The sequence below is a fragment of the Cinclus cinclus genome, chromosome 4 (assembly GCF_963662255.1).
Source record: "Cinclus cinclus chromosome 4, bCinCin1.1, whole genome shotgun sequence".
Lineage (NCBI taxonomy): Eukaryota > Metazoa > Chordata > Aves > Passeriformes > Cinclidae > Cinclus > Cinclus cinclus.
In genome coordinates, this window is record NC_085049.1 from 27,670,330 (window position 1) to 27,691,851 (window position 21,522).

Consider the following 21,522-nt stretch of genomic DNA (forward strand, 5'->3'; position numbering starts at 1 on the left):
TTGCTCACAGAAATGACAAAGCTATTTTGTGTGCCATATTCATCAAGTCTTCTGACAAGATGAGAACTTTCACAAATCTAGTACTGACTAGCATATTCTAGCACAAGAACACTTCTAGCACAGGAACACATATGCCATAACAAATTTCCAAGCTTGAAAATTTCCTTCTAAGTGGCAACTTGTACTTCTATTTACTTAGAACAAATTCACCTTCCGGCTTCCCACATCTGTGAATACACTAAGAGTTTTTTGTGGTCCAGAGCAATCCTTAAGCAGCTGGCTTGAGAATGAACCCCTGTGCAGGTACACTGCATCCTACTATGCAGGATCTATTGCTGCTTCAATTCAATTGAAGGAACTACAGTCTTTTCCTCACTGGAACCCAGAACAAGTGACCTCATGTGACTCAGGAAAGTTTGCTGCTGCCCATCATCACACCCACAGCTTTTGCCTCACAAAAACTCCACCAACCCATTTGGCATTTTCACAGCCAGCAGAGCCAGCAACTTCAGCCCATCTTTCCTCCTTGCAGACTTGTTTGTTCAGACAACTCCTCTTACGCTGTGTCATCAGCACAGCCCAGCCTTGAAGACCTTGAGCCAAGATAGAGCCCCATCTTCACTGTGCAAAACACCCTCAAACACTGAGTTCTTAAGAATTACATCTCTGGAGTTCAGCAGCACCCACAGATATATGGGTTTCTTTAAACTGTCCAAATAAAGCCCAAATGTGCAAAAATGGCCTAGCAAGAGTCTCACTGCCCATAAGCACATACATTCCAGGACAGCAGCACAAAGAACTACCTAACAGAGACACCAAAAACATGGCATATGGAATCCTCTCATCAATCAGTTCTAGACCAAAGAATTTCTTCCCACACCACAGAATAAACCCAAGTTTTTAAAGGTCAAAGTAATCCCTTTATCCACTCTTGATTCACACTTTTTAGAAGTAAAAGAAAACTGCCTGAAAGTTATTAAGAACGAACAAATCTATTTTTTCTTATTCTTATGAGCACTCCACTATATTTATGAAACCCACACCTGTAGGAAACCATGAAACCACAATTGTCAAGTATCTTACAGAAATACAAAAAAACTGATGCCAGCCTCAGAGAATTGCCAGAAATTTTTACTTTTCAAGTAAACCTGCAGTGCATCCAGTACTGTCCACATGCAAGTTTGGTCCCTTTCCATAGGAAACAGAACAGGGATTTGAGGAACTGTTTAAACTGGAGTTCCATGAAAGTGTAATGAATCCTTTACAGCTCGGATAACCATATCATTTTTCTAAAAAAAAAAACCCAAGCATCAAATAAATGTTTCTGCACTACCTTGTAGCATTAGGTTAAGGTTATTCTCTATCACAAGAGATTAGATTTGATTCTTCTTTTAGTGCTGCTGACACAAGGAAGCTGACGCAGGCTAACACAGACACAGGCAGCCAGACAACTGGAAATATTCCAGATATACTGGAATATATCAACTTGAATCTGCCTATTGTGGATAACTGTGCATTAATTTTGCAAATAAGCAACCCCTTACAATGCAATAAAGACAATGACCTATTTCAAGCCAGAGGCAAGTCAGATACAGTAGAAGCCTAAACCCACTCTATTTAGGGAAGACTACGGCCACAGAGACCACAGAACACATTGAGTTGGAAGGCACCCACAAGGATCATCAAGTCCAACTCCCAGTCCTGCATAGGACCATCTCCAGGAATCACACCAGGAGCCTGTTCCAGTGGCCCCCAAGGAAGTGATGAACCAAGCCTGAGAGAGCTCAAGAAGCCTTTGGACAATAATCTCAGGCACACACAAGGTTAAGCCACAAAGTTATTTTTGCATGCCTTGCTGCTTGTCAAAATGTGCAGTGCCTGAGACATCACAAAGCAAACATATCTTTGGTACTTTCTGCACCTGGCATCTCTACTCAAATCTTGCAGTGCATCCCAACTCTAAGCTGTATGATTCATACTGGGTAGAAGACACTGAAAGTTCAAATCTATTCTGTAAGAAAAAAAACACATTATTTGTTCAGGAACAGTATGTCCTGCATTTGGATTACCACACTTAATGATGACAGAGAATACTCTGATAGAATTAGCAAAGTAATTAAAGAATAAACCAATTGAAAAATTTAAGCATTTCATTTGGAAGCTGCTTTATTAAGAAGACAAATTCAGAAATACCTATCCAATACTATTCACATCAGCCCTTTAGGGCTTCATTCTTACATGATCAATTAAATTGTTTGGTCCCCTGAGCAAGGATCCACTTTGTCAGAAAACACTTAAGAAAGCTGTCATGTATGAGATGGTCCTCAGCTGGACTAACATACCAACTAATTTAAAAGTGAGATGCTTGGGTGAAAGATAGGCAAGAGGACATAGGAATGGGGTTATACCAGAGCAACCCACCGAACCATTTGCATGGCAAGATGCAGAATACGTGGGTTTGAGTTTCTATGCTGACAATCACCATTGCCTCTTTCTTGCACCTTTCTTGGTACCTCCTTCAGGCTCTTTCCCTTCTCACTTATCTCTGTCCCAGTCCTCCTCTTAACTCTTACTAAGCTTGCTTCTCATTTTCTGCAGGCATATGCTGGAACAAGCACATGTGGGATGGAGAGTCCTTTCATTCTTCCAATAGTCCAGGCTACAGCACCTCTACATTTCTCTGCAGAAGCTTCTCACAAGTTGCACATCCACTGCGTTAATTTTTCCAGTTTTCCTACTCTCCTGGCTCTTCATTCTTATCACATTTTCAACAGTGCAATTAAAGTTTTTATTAAATGAGTGTGACAAATACCAACAGCTGAAAAGCCTCACTGAATTGAAAATCAGCTTGCAATGGTTTTCACATGAGAGTTTACACAAGTAACATGAAGGTCAACATCAAGCTTGCCTTTCCCAGCTCATATTTCTCAACTTTTCATTAATCCCAGTGAATAATTTTTAAGATTTTTATTTATAGGTCCTTTAAAAATGTCTGAGATAGCCAACAGTGGAACACTGTCAAAGTCTGTATGCAGGCAGTTCAAAATGAGTCAGTACAATTTACAGCCACAGACTAGTAAATAAGTTACAGACAACAATATCTACAGAAGTACCTCCAGCCAAGAGTAAAAGGATCTGTTATCTCTTTTTCCACAAAAGCCTACAAACATAGCTTTCTAGACTCAGGATGAATGGCCTTAGGGAAAATGCACAAGACTACATTTAGGAAGGAAAATCCTCAAGAAGAGGTACAACATTTTCAGTACGATCCTGTCTGACAACTAGGATCACAACTATGTCAATTAATACAGTAATGTGATCAGTGAGTATCTGCTGTAAGCACAGCAGTTAATTAAATATTAAAAAAGCTTCAAGATGAAAATCTATTTTCTGTTTTACAGGTAACAATTTTTATGAAGGAAAGACTAACTTGTATCCAGCAGCGCAGGTTCCAGCTGCATCTGACACTGCTTCTGTTCAGCAAAACCATCTTACCAAATACTCAACAACTTCCACCCTTCTCCAAAAAACTAGGAAACATCCGACTAAGTTAACACTCAAGTATCAAACTACCATCTTCGAAGAGTTCACAGCAGAAACACTCATTTCTCTGCAAATCATCAACTGCAACTGAGAGTAATCTATGCCATTTGCTTTCATTAACTCTAAATACAAACTCGATTGCTCATCATTCAGCTCTCTACCCTTAAAGCCCAATAAACAACCTTTCAGTATGACAGGCCTTTGCCCCTTAAGTTGCTTCCTCTTCAACAAAGGAATTCAGACTTCATATGCCCCTTACATCTTACAAGAGTTTAAAAATACATTTCAAAATAAATTCAAAAATTGTAAAGGATAAAACTCAGTGAAGTATATCCTTGTAAGACAACCAAGTGGTTTCTCTGTAAGAATGAAGCCATCAAGAGCCTTAGGCACTGACTGCTTTGCAGCTCACACCAGACAAGATGGTGGGTGCAGTTTGTCCTAGGCTATTTACCCCTGCTCTCTTCTTTACTCTTTCTCCATAATGTAAATCTTTGGCTGAACCCTTTCAGCAAGCTAAAAAAGTGAAAAATTCTTCTCTTTGTCAAGGTTAGCTTTCTGCCAGTCTACTGTGCTTAAAACAGCTTGGCAAAGGACCCAGTGATCATCTCAGCTGGTGAAAAAAGTCACCTTTCCTCTCTATAGCTCACAGTTAGATGGATTCAGGCTACCATGAAGCAGCAGCTTTCCCATTTCAGTTTCAATTCTCTTTCATTCTCCCACTTTTTCCATCACCTGCCATCTTTGCTGCTTGCTGCTAAGTAGAATTTGCCTCCAAGCACTATAAAAAGGAAAGTTAACAAATGTTCTCTACCACAGTAGAACAGCAGTGTGTGGAAAAATAAGAGCTGCCTGTATCCCTCGTTTAAATCATTAACCAGTTACACAGCTAAATATTTAATTCCATATTTTTCATGGCTTTTGTCTTGCAGTACTACTAGTCCCTCTTATTCACTTTGATACTAATTCAGTAGTCACGAGGATCACGCACAGACCGAGTTCAGGAACAATTCACTGTATTTACATTCATGAATTTAACAACTTCTCCCTACACAGAAACAAGTTAAAAAAAAATAAAAGAGGAAGTAAGCTATCTAGATTTTCTAACCCATTTAAGAAGGTAATTTTTGCTTTAGCCAGATACTGACCACAGAATCTCAATAACACTAAATCCATGCATTGGTGACATTTAAGAAAGATTATCATGAAGACACCAGACTATTTCTTTGCACACCTTAAGCAGAAAAGCCACATCTGTGATGGAAAGCAAGCAGCCAGCCAGCTAATTACAATAATTGCCTATAAGGAGCAAAGCTCATCCAGTAGAGCTCTTACACAGCTTGGGTCACATTAATTAAAATGACAAAACAAACTCAGTTTCAGCTGAACTACAGAACTTAATTCTTCTCTCACTCTGCCAGCGTACACAATGAATTACACTACACAGAAAAGATAATCAGGACCTATACAAAACTTCATATTATCAATCCATAAAATTTGTTATAAACTTTGTCATATTCCACCACTAAACTGTTACTACATGGTGACTACTGTACATAGTTTCCAATCAACTGATTAGAAAATGTAAAAGACAGTTGAAATTATTGGTTGAGTACAAATATACTCTGCTTGTTTAGAAATATCTCAGATCCAATAAAGAAATTAAGGTATCCTATTTTTATCACAAACAGATCTCGAAAGCTGAAATAGAGCAAATGTACTTGCTTCTTTCTTTTTAAAACACAAGTTATGGGCTCCTTGTCATAGGAAACAGTCCAATAGGAAATGCCACAGAAACCACATTCTCCTAAACAGCATTCTATGTTCTACTTCACAGACTTCCCTGCCTCAGCAATCCCAGTACCACCCTGGAAAATGAAATCATTTAAAAGGCAGATTTGGCTCCTTGCCACCCATTGTAGAACTAGGAGAGTTTAAAAAATTACACTAAGTACTTAACCTAGAAGCTGGAAAAAGTTACATCAATTTTCAATGATTTACATAGGCTTAAAAATGTCAAAAGAGACAGTACAAACTGTATTCTAGCAGATTTATAGAATGCTTAAATCTTTTCTGAAAGTTACCTCAGATGATACTAAAGACTCACATTTAAATCTACATTACTTAAACCTATTACAGAGAATATTTGACCTATTAAGTTTAATGAACAAATTTTCAACATCAGATCAAAGATTGAGGCACCAATATATAACCATCCAGTTCCAAACATCTAGATACTACCAACTTATTAGCCATAATGATGCATTTTATTTCAGGATGATTTTATAGTGCTTTTCAAACATCATTAGTGAATAACTTGTACTAGAGAGGAAAAAAAAAAACTAGACACACTATTCTGATTCTAGAAGGGTCTACCTTCAAAACAAACTCTTTATCTGAGATAAAGGGGAGGAAAACAATTTAGTTAGGGCATCTGTGCTTCAAGTGTCAGAAAATACTGCCTGAATACAATGTAACTACAATTGGAGAGTATTTATAACTTTCAGTGCATTAAACACCAGCTTCACTAATAATTATACTGTTTAAGAGGCCTCACTATGTAACAGATCAAAACATTAGAGCTGGTATCCCCCTTTCTAGGATCAAAAAAAAAAATTCATAGCCACTTAGTTATGCAAAACATTTTAAAACTAAGTTCAATTGTTCATTAACAGCTTTTTCTGCTGCCTCCCAGATGAAAGACTTTAAACAAAGTTGCTAAGTTTCATGTAGAAATTGAATTGCTCCTTCATGCTAAGCTTTGTGCAGGTATACTGGGAGAACCCAAAAAATATTTCACTTGATCAGAACCTTAGAAAAATAAAAGTGCCCTTCAGTGATCAAACACATTCATATGATCTCCTGAATTTAATATAGATTGTGTGGAAAATTCATTTGATACTGAGCACTGTATCTGCTACTGCACAACAAGATCCATTTTGAAGGGAGGTTCTATTTTCTGACGTTAAATGTTCATGTTGTTTGGGGAGCATCATGGTGGGATGATAACTGGCAGCACTGCTGCCTCAAAACTCCTGCCTGAACCCTTCAGTCAAAGAGAAGGGTTACAAATCAGACTTTTGCCTGTTCTACTCTTCTAGGGTCCACATACCTAAAACATCATCAGAAACAGAATAAAGAAAGACATTGCTGCTGCTCACCCAAAACTCACAAATGCTAAAAAGGTGCAACAAACCAAACACTGGCAGCAAGGGGCTTAAGCAGGAGAAAAAAAAGAAAAGGCATGTAATTCTGCATCAACCAGCCTTCTTTAGCACTGGCCACAGAAGGGAGAATCAACTGAATGAGTACATATTTCAACATTTTGGAAAGAAGCTGTGCACAGGAGGGAGGATTAGGATTCTATTCTACACCCCAAAAGCTCAAGAGCAACTGGAATAAAAAAGCTGAAGCAAAGGAGCACATAGATTGCATGCTGACTTCTGTATCCTGCACTAGCTGTGAAAAACTAGCTGTGTTCACACACAGATGTGTGAACGGTTGAAAATGATGAAAACCATCTCACACCTCACAAAACGAAATTGCTGTACCCAGAAGTCTCACGTGGACAAGGCTGTTGGAAATGTACACTTGCTACACAAGAAGCTCACAAACACTTTCACATCCCTGGCACACTGGCAAAGCTATGGCATGCAATCCTGTTTCTGTAAAAGGCATGCTCAGAAGGGCTCCACAGAGACCAAGGAAGATTGTTACAGCCTGGCAGGAGAAGCTCAAAACCATAAAGTCTAAGGTGTCAGGACCTAAACCTGGCAAGTCCAGCTAAGCAAGTCTCATCTGAGCACAACTTCTCATTCAAATATAAAAAATTAAGGCTCCAATGGAGTTTCATGGGACAAAGACTATTTATAATAACCAAACAGAAAAGGGGGACACACACACACCCCCCATACTACCACTATTCCCCTTAACCACATCCCTTTAGTGTCCAACTTCACAAGTGTTTTGGAACTCACTGGGTGCTCCTCATGTTGAGGAGATTCCACTTGCTAGGTCTGCAGAAAACTAATCCAGAAAAAGCAATGCTGATTTTCTTTAGTACCAGTGAGTGGAGTCAATTCAGGACAGGACCTATGTGGTACCAAGTGGGCAGAAGGGAGATCTAGCTGAGAGGTGTGACATGGGCACAGCAAAGGGCAAAACCTCCAACTCTGGGTGTCAGAGCACCATTGGATTGACTTGGCTCAAACCACAGTGACAGGCAGCAGCCACAAGGAGTACAATTATGACAGGGAATTTCTGATACATTGTACATTTCATCACCTTTCAGAAGCCAGTGGTTCAAACTGAAAATAAAACTTACACTTGGCCAAAACTGTTTCAAAAACCCCCTCCGTTAAACCTGAAACACCTTTCTTGGAAGGCTGGACTGGAAGAGAATTAGCAATTCCATCAATCAAAACCTCCTTTTGTTTCCCTTGTAAGTGCAAATAAAATTAGATTTCTTTCTAAATCAAATTCCCTCCAAGATATTTCATGCATTCAAATTTTTTTGACAGATATAACAATCAATTAAACTGAACTACAGATTTATTACAAAGTGGAATATTGCAGACTTAAGGAAACCTGGGAATTATCAGTTTATGTTACAAGACAGCTGCCATCAAAAGATATCTGCATAAAAAAAACCAACCAACCAACCAAACACAAACCACAGCCAAAACCCAAAATGCATTTGGTCTACAGTATTTTTAACTTTCTGCAACAAAAGAGTTACCATTCCTGGCTAAACAAGTGTCAAGAAGGGTATTATTAGAACAGCTTTAAAAATAAGGTATCTTTAACAACTACAACAAAATACAAATAGGAATTAAGAAGCAAGACTATAAACCAGGAAAAAAAAATCAGTACTAAACATTTTGTTCCCAACCACTTTGTGGATATCTACAGAGATAAGAAACAAACCTCCCAAGACATCACAACTTCCCAGAAGGAGCCACCACTCTACTAAGCAAGTTTTGTGTAATCAAACAAGCAGCCACAGGACAGAGCTGTTAATCCTATTCCCTTTTGGGAAAAACATCATAAGCAGAAATCTCTGCTATCCCCACTAACCCTAAGTATTTAAAGGTTGTATTCTAATGTTTGATCCACCTTGCCAGAAATAAATCATAAAAGCCTAAGAAAAAAAAAGAGATGAGAGGTTACCAAAGCCATAGTCTTTTACACCTGGATCAACCTTCCTCCATCACTCCCGACATGTTTGCCTGTTAAGGTGACAGTCTATTAATGAACAGCTTATAAGTAAGTTCAGAAAGTCTATTTTCATGCTTCACTATTCTTAGCCATAAAGAAAAATGTTTCATAGTAACATGGAACCATCTCCTCTGCTACCACTTCAACTCACTACTTCTGGCAGTAATCACCACAAGCCTGGCAAACAAGCTTTTTGCATCAGATTTGACAATTCACATTTGTTTTTTCAACAACTTCAAAATTTACTGAGTCTTTCTTCAAAGCTCTGACCTTCCCAGACTTTATATCCCTGCTAGTATTCTGCTCTAGACTTCCCTCAGCCAGACTGCATTTCTGGAAGCTGTGACCCAAAGTCTGGCAGCCTTCAGCCACGGCCTTTCCCATGCTACATAAAAGAAACATTTCACTTATCTTTTGAGATAATACTACTGCAGAATATTAGCTACAAGGTGCTTCACATCAAGCTCCACTTTAACTTGTCCTCACAATTAAACAGGATGTCATTCACAGATTATGAAGTTTGCTCAATAACTGAATACAAATGCAAGGAAACGTAATTGAGATTGAACATAAAATGTATTCCCAAAACTACAAAAGCAATGAAGTACAAACCCACTCATGGTTTCAAGTTTCCAAATAAGTGGCATGTTTAATAGTAAACTCTTTAGAGAAACAGACACTCTAAAGGAAAGTTGTTTGAATACCCAGCATCATAGGATACCTAAATGTTACTGCAATGAAATCAACCCCACTTTTACTTCACGCACCTACATGACAAGATTCCATCTCTTACTTCATATTTTAAGGTTTGACGTGCCTTTTCATTCTATCTTCATTTTACATCTTTGCATCCATTCTCCATTTTACTCTTAAATCTGTTTCATAGGATTATGGTTTCTAAATTTATAATTAATATTCATGCAGGATAAACTCCAGCACTGCTGTCTAGAAAACAATCATCCAGCAGCTCAGGCCCTCACTTCACAGCCTTCAAAGTAATTTCTGTCTTACAAAGAGCAGTTTAGGGCACAGAGCTCAAAGTACAGAAAATCCCATTTGAATTATTTAATATTGGTGTAAATAATCTCTAGCAACAAGAGCACAACCTTTCCTCCCAGCTGTCACACACTCCTTACTATATCAACAACCCTGTAATGCTCTGAAAACCTTCCATCCAAACAACCTCTTGCCCTAAGAATTCATGCTGGGGAAGAAGCCAACCCCTGTGCCTGTGGACGTCAGCTCACTTCTCAGACCTCCCAGCACCAGCAACCAAACAGGGAGTGGAAGAGGAAAAAAATGTATTTAAATACTCTTGCCCCTATTCTTTCCAAATCCTCCTGTATACAAGAAGTGGCCATTTCCTGTATCTTTTCTATGACTGCATGGACAACTACCCTTACCAACCCTGAATTTTAATATTGGGGAAAAAAGATTTAGCAAATATCATACCATTTATTAGAAGAGTTACAATAATCATTATTAGAAGATTTTTAGTTACAGCACTTTGGCTACCACAGCAACTTCAAAAGACATAAATTCACTACTTGATTAGGAACTGGTCATGAGTTGAACAATATGGCTTAAATATGTTTTCCCAAAGCCCCAACCCTTTAAAATTCCTAAGGGACAGTGACATAGCTGCAACCAACACAGAGCAGTCAGTTACAATCTCAATACAGAACACCTCATTTACCAGAGGGTTCTAACATACAAGTAAGGGTGTGTAAAATTGTAGCAATTATGTAAAGATGGACACAACTGGCACTATCATCAGTCCTTTATTAAAAACTTTTCCTGCCTTCTCTCAGGGGACTTCTTTAAGGTAACTCTGACTGCTTTACCCACATAGGCAGCTTCACACAGCACTGACTCCCTCTCTCCTCTCTGAAAGTTTCCTTCTTCCTCCTACATGACTGGCTAACCCCAACCTGTCCCTTACCCAGCCACCTAACCCTGTATGTCCCCCACACAGCATGCTCTTACCTTGTCAGTCCCTTGCACAATTTCAGGTCCCTTACCTCCTCACAGCACAGCCAGCAGACCACATCCCAAACTGCAGCAGACTCCAAGTCTCCAATTCCAACTTATAGCCCACTAGCCCACTCTTTTATAATACCCAACTTCATTGGGCAGGCAAGGCTGTTTCCACTCCTCAGTAATCAGTACAGCTGCAATTCATGGGGAAAGATTGCCTCCTGGACTACACTTACAACCTATCTTCCCACATAAGATGACTTCAACATCTCTCAAAAACTCTTCTTGTCTGCTCCCCTTTCCAAAGCAGAAACTGAGTGCAGGACTGAAGGTTTGCCTTCTGGAAATCAGGACTGCGTTCCCCTAAAGACTATAGGAACTGAAAACTTTTCAGGTATCACCTTAAATAAGTAAGGTCATGCTCCTTGACAGGCTTCCACAGCAAGGTTACTTTTAAAGCCTAGATTTACCCTTGTCTTGAAGCAATGAAACAAAAGACTACAACATGTACTTACATTACAGCCATGAGTCAGTTACAAACATTTCAGTATTTGTCTTGCTTACGTCACTTTGAACTTGCATTACAGTTTAGGTTGGCTTGTTTTAGTATTAAGGATAGTTTCCATTTTAACTGTGTCACCAATTTTTTGGGCTTGAACTTCATTAGGGTATAGGTTTAGGTGAAGTAATGGGTGTACTTATGCAGTAAACATAACTTAATTATCCTACAACCCAAGGAAGAACTAGTTAACTACAGAACAAAACCACATCAAAAAACAAAAACGCTACAACCACCTTGGCCTTGAGACCCATGTGTTTCAGTATTTCCAATGTAGAAGTTTGCTTTAAAATAATACAAGATTTTCCCCCCCCCACTTCCTACATACTGACACACATACCAACAACCTATCAACCTTTGTGCTCAGCAGGTGTTCCACATGCTGGACCACTTGTCTCTCTACCTCATCCAGGGAAGATATTCAGGATGGAAGCAGAAGCAGCCACACTAAGTAATTTACCATTTGGAATCAAATCTAATTACTGACACAGTCTATAACATTTTTAAAGCTCAAGTGACTTAAAGCAGTTTCACAAGCAACCCCTTCAGTATGAAAATTGTTTTTGAAAAAAGTTCTTGCCTCCTGCTACTGCTTCTCCCTCTCTTCTCTACTATACTTCAATTTAAGCAGCTCAGCTGTATTGATGCTCTTGTTTCAAGGGCCACAATATAAACCAGCCATTGGATTAATTCCATAGGTTTCTTTTTTAAATGACAGAAATAACTGAAAAACTCAGAAGTGTTTTAACCTCACTTTGCTGCTAAAAATATGTGTTACACCTCAACCAGCTGAGAGTTTCTCCTTACTCAGGAAAGTTTAGACTGGACTGGCATTACTCAAGGTGTTTAATCACCATGCTGGGTAGGTGTAAAATAGATGTGTACTGCTGAGTTCTGTCTACCTTCAGCAAGTAAGTAAGTCATTAGGAATTCTTGAAGATGAGGGAATCAACCTCACATCTTGCAAACATCCATAGGGACAGACTCTTTCCCTACTTCTCCTTTCTGGCCACCTATCCAGCAGGAGCTCTAGCACTTCTCAAACTCCTCAACTCACTAATTCCACTATAATCCAGTATGCAATTAATAAAAAAAACCGGATACAACCCCAGTCTTCGGGGAATTGGGAATCAAACTGGACCCCTCTGAGAGCAGCTGTTCCAAGCAGGCTCATTTTCCCTGCTGGAGGCTGCAGAGGAGAGGTTCCCAGGTGGGCTGAGCTCCTCGCAGAGCCACGGGGTTGCTCAGAGATGAGAGGTCTCGTACCAACTGCACAGACGCCCCAGGGAAAGCTGCGCTGAAACACTCTCTAGTCGGTAACGCTGAGAACAAAACACCAGAGCTTCTGGCATCTGTATTTACCTCCAGAACAGACTCGAGGCACGGCATCTGGCAGGTTGGTCTGCCTTGGATGCCTAGAGTGCTTGAATCTGCGAAGAACCTTGTGTTGTTACCGCGCAGTTATTCCCGCTTCCGAAAACATTTCAGAAGCATCCGCAACTCACACTTCAGCCCCAGCAAAACAGGTAGTACCGCTCGCTCCCCGTGGGATTGGGAAGTTAAGTAATAAGCCCCAAAAACACAGGAAGTATGTAAGAAAGACACCAGCCAGAGGCCTGACATCCTCACTGCTTCCACAGTGCCCTGTCCGTCAACATCTCCTAAGACGCTTTGTGCAAAAAACGTCCACAAAAAGCACGGCCACAAAACGAACCGAACCCAACCTTGGACTTAAAATGCATTTCGAGTATTTCAGAGGCATGGGGGGAAACCGATGGCAAACCCCCACACAACACCTTCGCCGGACACAGCGGCCGCAGAGGCACCGAGCCGGGCTTCTCCGCAACCCGGCCGGGACCGGGACCGAGACCGGGACCCGCACCCTCCCCGCCGCGGCCCCTGCTCCCTGCCCCCGCCGGCACGGGCCGCCCCCGGCACGGTCGGGCCCGAGCCCCGGGGACGGGCGGCCGCCGCGTGGCCTCACCTCCTCCGGGATAGCCGGGTCCCCGCTGCCGCCCCCCGCGTAGCCGGCGCCGAGCGCGGGCGGCTCGGGCTCCATATCCCCGTTGAAGAGCGAGGCCCCCTCGGCGCTGCCGCCGCTGCTCAGCGCCGCCATCTTGGGCCGGAGCGCCGGGGCGAGGGCGGGGCCGGGGGCGGCCGCGTCCCCGCCACCGGGGCGGCCCCAGCCGCGACCCGTAGTGCGAGGGGCGGGCGGCGAGCACGGTCCCGGCCCGCTCCCAGCGCCGCCGCGTCACGGCCGGCCTCGTGACGTCACACAGAATCGCCGCGGCCACGGCGCATGGGCCCGCCTGACGTCACCGGGAAGCACCGTGACGTCACGGCGCGACCGCCCCGTCGCCCTGGGAACTCAGACGTGGGCTCGGGCCCCGCCCCCTCCCGCGGCCCCGCCCGCCGTCACCGCAGCTCCCCCTGGCGGCGCGGGAGCGCAATGGCGGCGCCGCCCCGGCGGGGCCGGCCCCGGGAACGGGAACCCGGAACCGGGGCAGGCGGAGCCCCGCGCACACCCGGCTGCGCGATCGGGTTGAACACCACTGCCGGGGGGGTCTGCGAGTCCTTCCCGGCAGCGGGGAAAGCCGGGGTGCCGGCGGAATTCAAACGAGGAACCGGGGGATGCCGGGCATCCCTCAGCAAACAGCAGCGCTGCGGCTTTGGGGTGAATCCTCACAGACACGAACCGTGTGGCAGCGACGAACACGCCTCCAAAACTCCCGTGTACAGCTGCTGGCTGTACCTCTAGTGATGGCTGAAACAATCGATGGCTGGGATCGATACAACCTCCGTGTTTTCTCCACTGACAGCACTTTAGGCCTTGGTTGCCCGAACTGGTGCCGTGTGAGCACACAGGATGCTCCAAGATGAGGGTCGGGTCTGGCTCAGCAGGCATCGCGATCCCTTCCAGTCCTCGGGAACACCACTGCTGTGCCCCAGAGATGCTCTCCGCCTTGTGCCCAGGGCCATCGTTCTCCAAAGTGGCCGCGTGTTCCCCTCTGAAGTAAAACCTTGACCCGTGTCTAATCCCTGTATGCCGCACCCACTGAAATGCTGCTTACCCGCATAAAACACCTGCTAAATCAGGTGGTTCAGGCTGCTTTCCTACTGAAAAGGTCTTTATTATAAATTAAAAAAAAAAAAATGGCAACGGTATTTGAGTGCATTGCAAAGAAAAGCTGATGGACCAGAACAGTAGCCAGACTTCAGAGAAAGGCTGTTCTAACACAGCCTCATATATTTTGTCGTAGCCAGCTAAGATGCACTTGCAGGTTTCAACCCAGTGTAAGATCTTTATCTTTGTTTCACTTCAGTTGTGAACATGTAACCGCACAAGCTCTTAATGTTGGTGAGAGAACAGGTTTGCATTTCACCTTTCACACTGTGGGCCATTGCTGAGGAAAAGCATTTCAAATGCAGTTCAATACTGGCAATGTTGCAACTGGCAAACAAGCTGTGACTTCAATTTAATATTTCAGTGGATTTTAATTGACCTTTTTACAGTCTATATGCTTGCTAAGAGAGGAGCCTGGGGTTTCCTGTGACTGGAGCCCTGCAGTGCAGTCAACAGAAAAGCTACCCAAGTACACAAGAATCAAATGTACAGACTAAGCAGTTGGCCAAGTTTAGAAGTTTCTCTCAAACAGCCACATTAATGAAGAGGATAATTAGCAGCAATTCCTGCTATGTGGCTGGAATGTGTAGCAGTAGTGAAAAAAATGCACACAAACTCTGGAAAATAACACCCATGCTGAGGACTGAACACTGGGACAAAACTCTGCTCTCTGAAGGAAAAGGCAGCAGAGGTAATAGGAGATGGTCCTCCCAGCACACAGACTGTTGTGGAAAAACCAACAGAGTAATAGAGGCTAACTAACAGAGTAAGTCCATTCATTTTCATGAAATTTATACCAAGGAATAATTTAGTCTCCATATCCAGAACGTAGTCATAGCCTTCTTTTATTCCCCAAGCAATTTATGTCCAGAGCATAACCCCAGCAGTGGAATTAGTAGACTACTAACAATCTGTAACTTGTAATACCTTTCCTATTGCTTTTAGTAGTATTGGGTCTCTCTCTTCTGAGGTTCTGATTATTTCCATAAGATTTTCATTCACTTAGAATTCTGCTAGACTTTCTTATCACATTTGATGTTCCACTGAAGAGCTGCAGTTCTAATACTGAGGAGTAATGTCCAATGCTGGAAACCCAGCAGAGTTACAGCCCAAATTACATGAAATTAAAAAAAAAAAAAACAAAAACAACAAACAAACAAGAAACCAACCAACCACCTAAGAACTACTTTAAAGACTGTTGTGTAGGAAGGAGACAAAAAACTGCTATTCATACTATACTTTCCTTTTGACTGGGGGAATCCACACCTCGTGATAAATGGAATTTTCTACTCCTTCACATGGTGGCTACTTGGTCTCTCTTCTTGATTCACCATGATGAAAGATAATTAATAACTGTAGCTATTTCTTGGTGGTATGAAATCCTATCTACTGGCAATTGATATCATCAACACCTTTTACAGAGAGTGGCTTTCATGATCAACATAGGTCAGAATCAAATTACAACCTAGATGTGAAAGGCAAGTTTCTGCTATCACATCTGTGGGCCACTGGCTGCTTGACTCCAGCAATGCAGCACAGCCAGTTTATCTGGTATTGCAGCAGATAATGCAAATTCGTAAATGTAAAACCTCCCACCAAACACCTGGTTATGCATTGGGTTTTGATTCTCCTCAGAATTTTCTGAATGAATTTGAATTTGGATGAGAAAACAAATCCAAATGTTAAAAGACCATAACTCTCCACCTAGGCTGCCCACCACCACCAAATTTGTCTGATCTAATCAACGCCTGCACTTTCAGAGAACAATGTTTTAAGGAGTCAGTAAGAAAATGTATATAATCACCTGAGAGCAGCTGTGTCATTTTGAGCATTTGGACACTTGCATCTCTTCTCAAAAAAACCCCAAAAAACCCCCAAAAACCAAACCAAGCCAACCAATCAGTAAAGAACAAACAAACAAAAAAAAAAACCAACAACCCAAGCAAACAGACTCCCAAAAAAACACTCCAAAACTTTATGATCTTTATGATATGCTCTAAAATATGAATACTCAAAAAGAGATATTAGATGAAACTTAATCTTGGTCTCCTTTATTATATTCTTTCAACAGAAGACAGTATCTCCAAAAAATCCCAGCCTTCCACTTTCTTAATCAAAACAATTACAAGATTTGCATATTGGTGTGATAATTGGTATGACTTTTTAAGGTGATGTGAAAATTTAATACACATTCAACTCAAGCTGTCTGAAGTGCCCTTAACTTTTATCCAAATTTCAAAAACTGCTTAGCCTTTTCATGCACTGAAATGGCAGTATTTGTCCTGTAAATTGTAGCATTTGTGCTTGGCCTGTGCACATTTGAAAGTGCTGGTTTAAATTCTCAGTCATAACAGCAGAAATACAGCTCTAGATAATTTGCAAAAACACAGATTCTAATGATACCAGTTGTGTTCCTTGTTACCTGGGACAGAAAAGGTGAAGCAGAACAAAAACTAGGCTATCGTCCAGAGTTCAGTCATTTTCTTATTGCTAGTCAGAATAATATACACTTCAGAAAATTACTTTGCTCTCCAGGAAAAGAGTGTGGAAGATACCAAGCATGTAACCCAGATAATTGTTTTCTTCTGCCTCTCTTTAGCATCTATAGCAGTTTATTATCTCTCCCACTCTAAGATATACTATACATATTTTCATATTTCTAGGAATTGCTGTCTGATTGACACTGTGAGGTAATAGTAAAAAACAAGGCTGCTTTTTCCTTCTCTTTTTTTTTCCCTTTTCCTTTACTTTAAACTATTCCAGTACAGAGCATACGTATTATTTCCTTTGGAACTTCCTGAGAACTGGTCCAGGACATTTACCAATCTGTGACACTGCTAAACCTGAAACATTCATACTTCCAGTGTGAAATTAGATAATATTTAGACAGTGATTTGAACTTTGCTGCTGAACACTCTCAGCTGTGAAGTTTTTCACCTGATGGAGCTTTCATAGCTCTTTGCCTCTGAGTTAAATAGATGAGCAGAAGCGATGAGGATGGGTGGAGACTGCCAGTAAAACAGGAGTAGAGAAAACAAGAAAAAAAATGTGAATCCACAAGATGCTTAACTCAGTTTTCATTCTACCATTAAAAGCAATGTTGACCTTGCAAGCTTTATTTTATATACAAATAATAACCTATTCTAGATTTTCTTGTAATAATCTTTGGAATATTTACATTACTTTCATTTGATTGAAGTATGATTTATTTCAATCATTATTTATAAAACTGTTGCTCTTCTCTCCCTAAACCCTAGCCCAAAACTTCAGAAAGTAAAAAGCAAAATATTTTCCTTTTGAGGCATGTGGGAGACAGGAAAGGTGATGGGTCTGGGACATGCCTGTAGGCCCCCTCCATACCCTGCATGCTGTTTGGTATCACCAGAACCCAGAGCTGGCCTGTTTCCTTCTGCATATGAGTGGAAACTTTGGGGTCCATAATGTGAGTGCTGCCTCACAGTGCTCTGCTGCTCTCCCTGCTGCTTCCTGCCTCCACTCATGTCCGTGTGGGAGAAGCTGAAAATAAACATTTTATTCAAAAGCAGTGAAAATACCAACCTACATGGTATTTGAGGGACCCTCAATGACAGCATGAGCCCCAAAACCACTATTAAGGGAAGAGAAGTGGCAGCCAGTGGAAAAGGAAGGGCAGGGATGGGGTAAAAGATTAGATAGAGGGAGAACGTAGTTCAAGTAGACACTAGAGAAGAAGCAGCTCTCCTAGGAAACAAGAAGCAGATGAAAGCAGGGAAACAAAGGAGCAAGGAACACTGGTTTTCCTGCCTGACCTACTTTATTAAAACTGGGACCACATCTCATGTTTGCAAAGATTAGTCCAGACCCTCCTGTTCCCATAGTATCCCTGGTCACTGCTTTAACACATTTGGCTTGTTCAGATATCTGATTTCTGGGTCCTTTGTGTTGGACAGTGATAAGCTGATCAGATTTAAGGACTAAACAGTTTTATATGCCTCACATTATTATTCCAGTGTGAAAAATCACATTTTACAACTCAAAACCATCCAATTTAGGCACAAAAAACCCCCACTAACGTGATGGAATATGTTCCAAGAAAGGGCAGGAAAGGATACCACCTCAATCAAATAATTTTACTGTTCAGAAGATGACTGTTTAATTATGTTCCAGTTTTAGAATTTTCCTTCATAATATCCAGGGTAGCTGTGTTTCCCCTGGCCTGAATACCTGCTGTTATTTGATTCTCTAGCACTTTACAGACATCTTGGTGACTGTCTACACCTCTGATCTAATAAAAGTTTAGATACTAACTTGCACCTTTCAGTTTCTACCCTCTTATCTGAGCAGAAAAAAAGTCCATTAGGGTTAGATTGGCCTGATGAAGGGATATTTTAAGAGTTTAAAAAAATCTAAATCAATAACAGGATTCAAATTCAGAAACTGCAGCTTTGATGTGGATGAGAGAGAATATGGTGACATACATTTCTCAGGGCAATATTCCATATTGCTGGAGTTTTAAGAGTTACTGTTGTTCAGGGATAGGTCAGATAGGATGGACAGCCTCTCTAAATGAATGCATATATTGTATACGTGTGTTATAACATCAGTGTTGTTTGCTGACAGAGTCAGTATCACCATTCATAACCCACCCCTGTCTTTCATCCTCACTACCGCCAAGACAGCACAAGCCTCACAGACATTTAGTCTCTCCTATAAAAGAAAGCTGCTCACCAAGCAAGTGGTAATTAGAACAGTTTCCTACCACATTACTCTGTCCTCATTCCTGTGAATATGCCCTTGGCCAAAGGCAGAATTTCTGGTGCACTAGCCAATGGCCTCTCAATGTTTTTGATGCTGTGGATTACCTGAAGCTTGCAGTTATGCTGAAGGCTGTTGGATGTGGTTATTCCTTTTTGATATAACAAGACCTCTTTCTCTGGAAGAAAAATTTGTTCGGTAAATGAGCACAAATTCTGTTACCTCCCTCTGGGGTGTTCTGCATAACTGTGCTGGATGTGGCTAGCAGAAGATTTTCTTCACAGTGGCTGGTATGGGGCTGTGTTTTGGATTTGTGCTGAGTGCAGGGTTGATAACATAAGAGATGTTTTTGTTATTACTGAGCAGGGCTTATACAGAGCCAAGGCCTTTTCTACTTCTTGAGAGGCTGGTGAGGATGCTGGGTGGGCCTGGGAGGAAACACAGCCAGGACAGGTAACTCCAACTGAACAAAGAGATGTTCCAGACCACATGACATCATGTTCATTATATAAAGGTGGGGGAAAGAAAGAGGGGGGCAGGAGGAAGGATCACATTTGGAGCAATGGCATTTCTCTACCTAAGTCACTGTAACATGTGATGAGGCCCTGCTCTCCTGGAGATGGCTAAACTCCTGCCTGCCCTTGGGAAGAAGTAAATTAATCCCTTTTTTTATTTTCTTGTGTGTGTAGCATTTTGCTTTCTCTATTAAACTATTTTTACCCCAACCTTTTATCCTTCCAGTTCTCTCCCTGATCCCTCTGGTGAGGGTGTCAGTGAATGGCTGTGTGGGGCTTGGCTGCCAGCTACGGTGAAACCATGACAATGATTCCAGCTTAGATGTCATTTCATCTGATTTTTAAGTGGTTTGCATGCCTAGTCAATACCTTACTATCTGTCCTCAGAGGGCAATAATATTTCTTAATTAACTTGAAGATGCTATCAAACAACTTGAGTTTGGAAACACAGAGACAGATCACACTGTTGGCTTTATTGATGTCAAGCAACAGAGCAGTATTTTGGCAAACATTTCAGCATATAAGCAGACCTAAGTGTAAGAACTAAGTGCAGAACTAAGAAGAAAATTAAGGAGGCTACAGGTTACTTTCCAGTTGCCAGTAACAACCCTGACATTCTGTAGCCTAATTTTCACTTTTCAGTTTATGCTGATTCAATTTGTGAGGCTTAGAGCTCATAAATGAGACTTACCTGCACATAATTAAAAAAATACAATGAACTTCCCTGTTAATCAATGAGTTCAACACTGAATGCAATACCCTCATTGCTTGTTGCTCCTCTAGAAATACTCTGAGCAGCAGTTGAATGCTGCCTGTTGTGCACAGGCTTCTCCGCACGCAAATATAGAAATTAGAAACATCTCACCTTGTCCATAGTGGTTGCTGGTTGTCAGTAAGTCCCCATCACCCAGATGCCAGCACAGTCTCTCACGATGAGGTTCTCTTAGAGCCACTGAATCTCTCTTCTCTGCAGAAACCAATGCATGGCACCCAGACAGCCTTACATCAATTACTCTGATCAACACTGAATCACAATATGCTGAGCTGGAAGGAACCCTGCAAGGATCAAGTCCAGCTGGGAACTTCACTGGGGAAGCACCTTTGGCATGACAGTGTGTCTGCCAAGATGAGGTTTCATAAGCACTGTCTTGAAGAGACCACTATCAGCCAAAGGCTGGCACTGGATTTACCTGTTACACTGAGGTAAATCCCATTGATACCAGCTGGAGACACTCAATATTTCTGCAGCTTCTAAAGTGAGGCCACTTCTGGAGATATTTTAACCTGGAATCACATTCCAGAGATCTGCTCTTGAAAGGTAGGAGTCAAGTGACCCCACTCGACTTTTATCCAGTCAAAACTGTAGTGGAAACAGAGGAATGTGATGCATCCACAACTACATATTTGCAACAACACACCCCTGTGTGTGGCAGTAGGATAGCTTTTAGGATTTCTTGACCTCAGCTGCTTTTTGCTTCTAAAACCATTAAAAGACTATTTGCTTCATGGGCTGCTTCAGTAAATATCAGACATACAGAAACAACAACTAAAGTGAGAGAGACCCTCTGAATTCTATGAAATATTTACAAACAGCTGTAGGAGCCCTGGGATGAAGTGAAGTACTTTCAAGCAGAGACAAAAAACCTAATGGATATAAAAATCCTCTTAAATAAAAAATCCTTTAAAAAAAAAAAAACTTTTTGTGAGATTTGTTTTCCAAGACCTAGCTATGATATGAGAAAATGTATTAGGTCATCCAGTCTGTCACCTCCTGTTCCGGGAGAGAAGTGGTCCCAGTGCTATATTTTATAACACTTGGCTCAGCCCAGCTCTGCCTGACTCAGTGAACATAA

The 21,522-nt window shown here is 41.7% G+C and overlaps 1 protein-coding gene across 7 annotated transcripts in view; it reads right to left on the reverse strand.

Annotated features, from left to right (window-relative positions):
- The window catches only part of BRAF (B-Raf proto-oncogene, serine/threonine kinase), an 80,464-nt gene extending 67,052 nt beyond the window's left edge, over positions 1-13,412 (reverse strand). For all 7 annotated transcript variants that reach the window (XM_062491871.1, XM_062491873.1, XM_062491868.1 and 4 more), the window contains exon 1: positions 13,281-13,412. In XM_062491871.1, the coding sequence (XP_062347855.1) occupies positions 13,281-13,412 (132 nt within the window). The remainder of the gene's footprint in view (positions 1-13,280) is intronic.
- Positions 13,413-21,522: the final 8,110 nt, after the last annotated feature.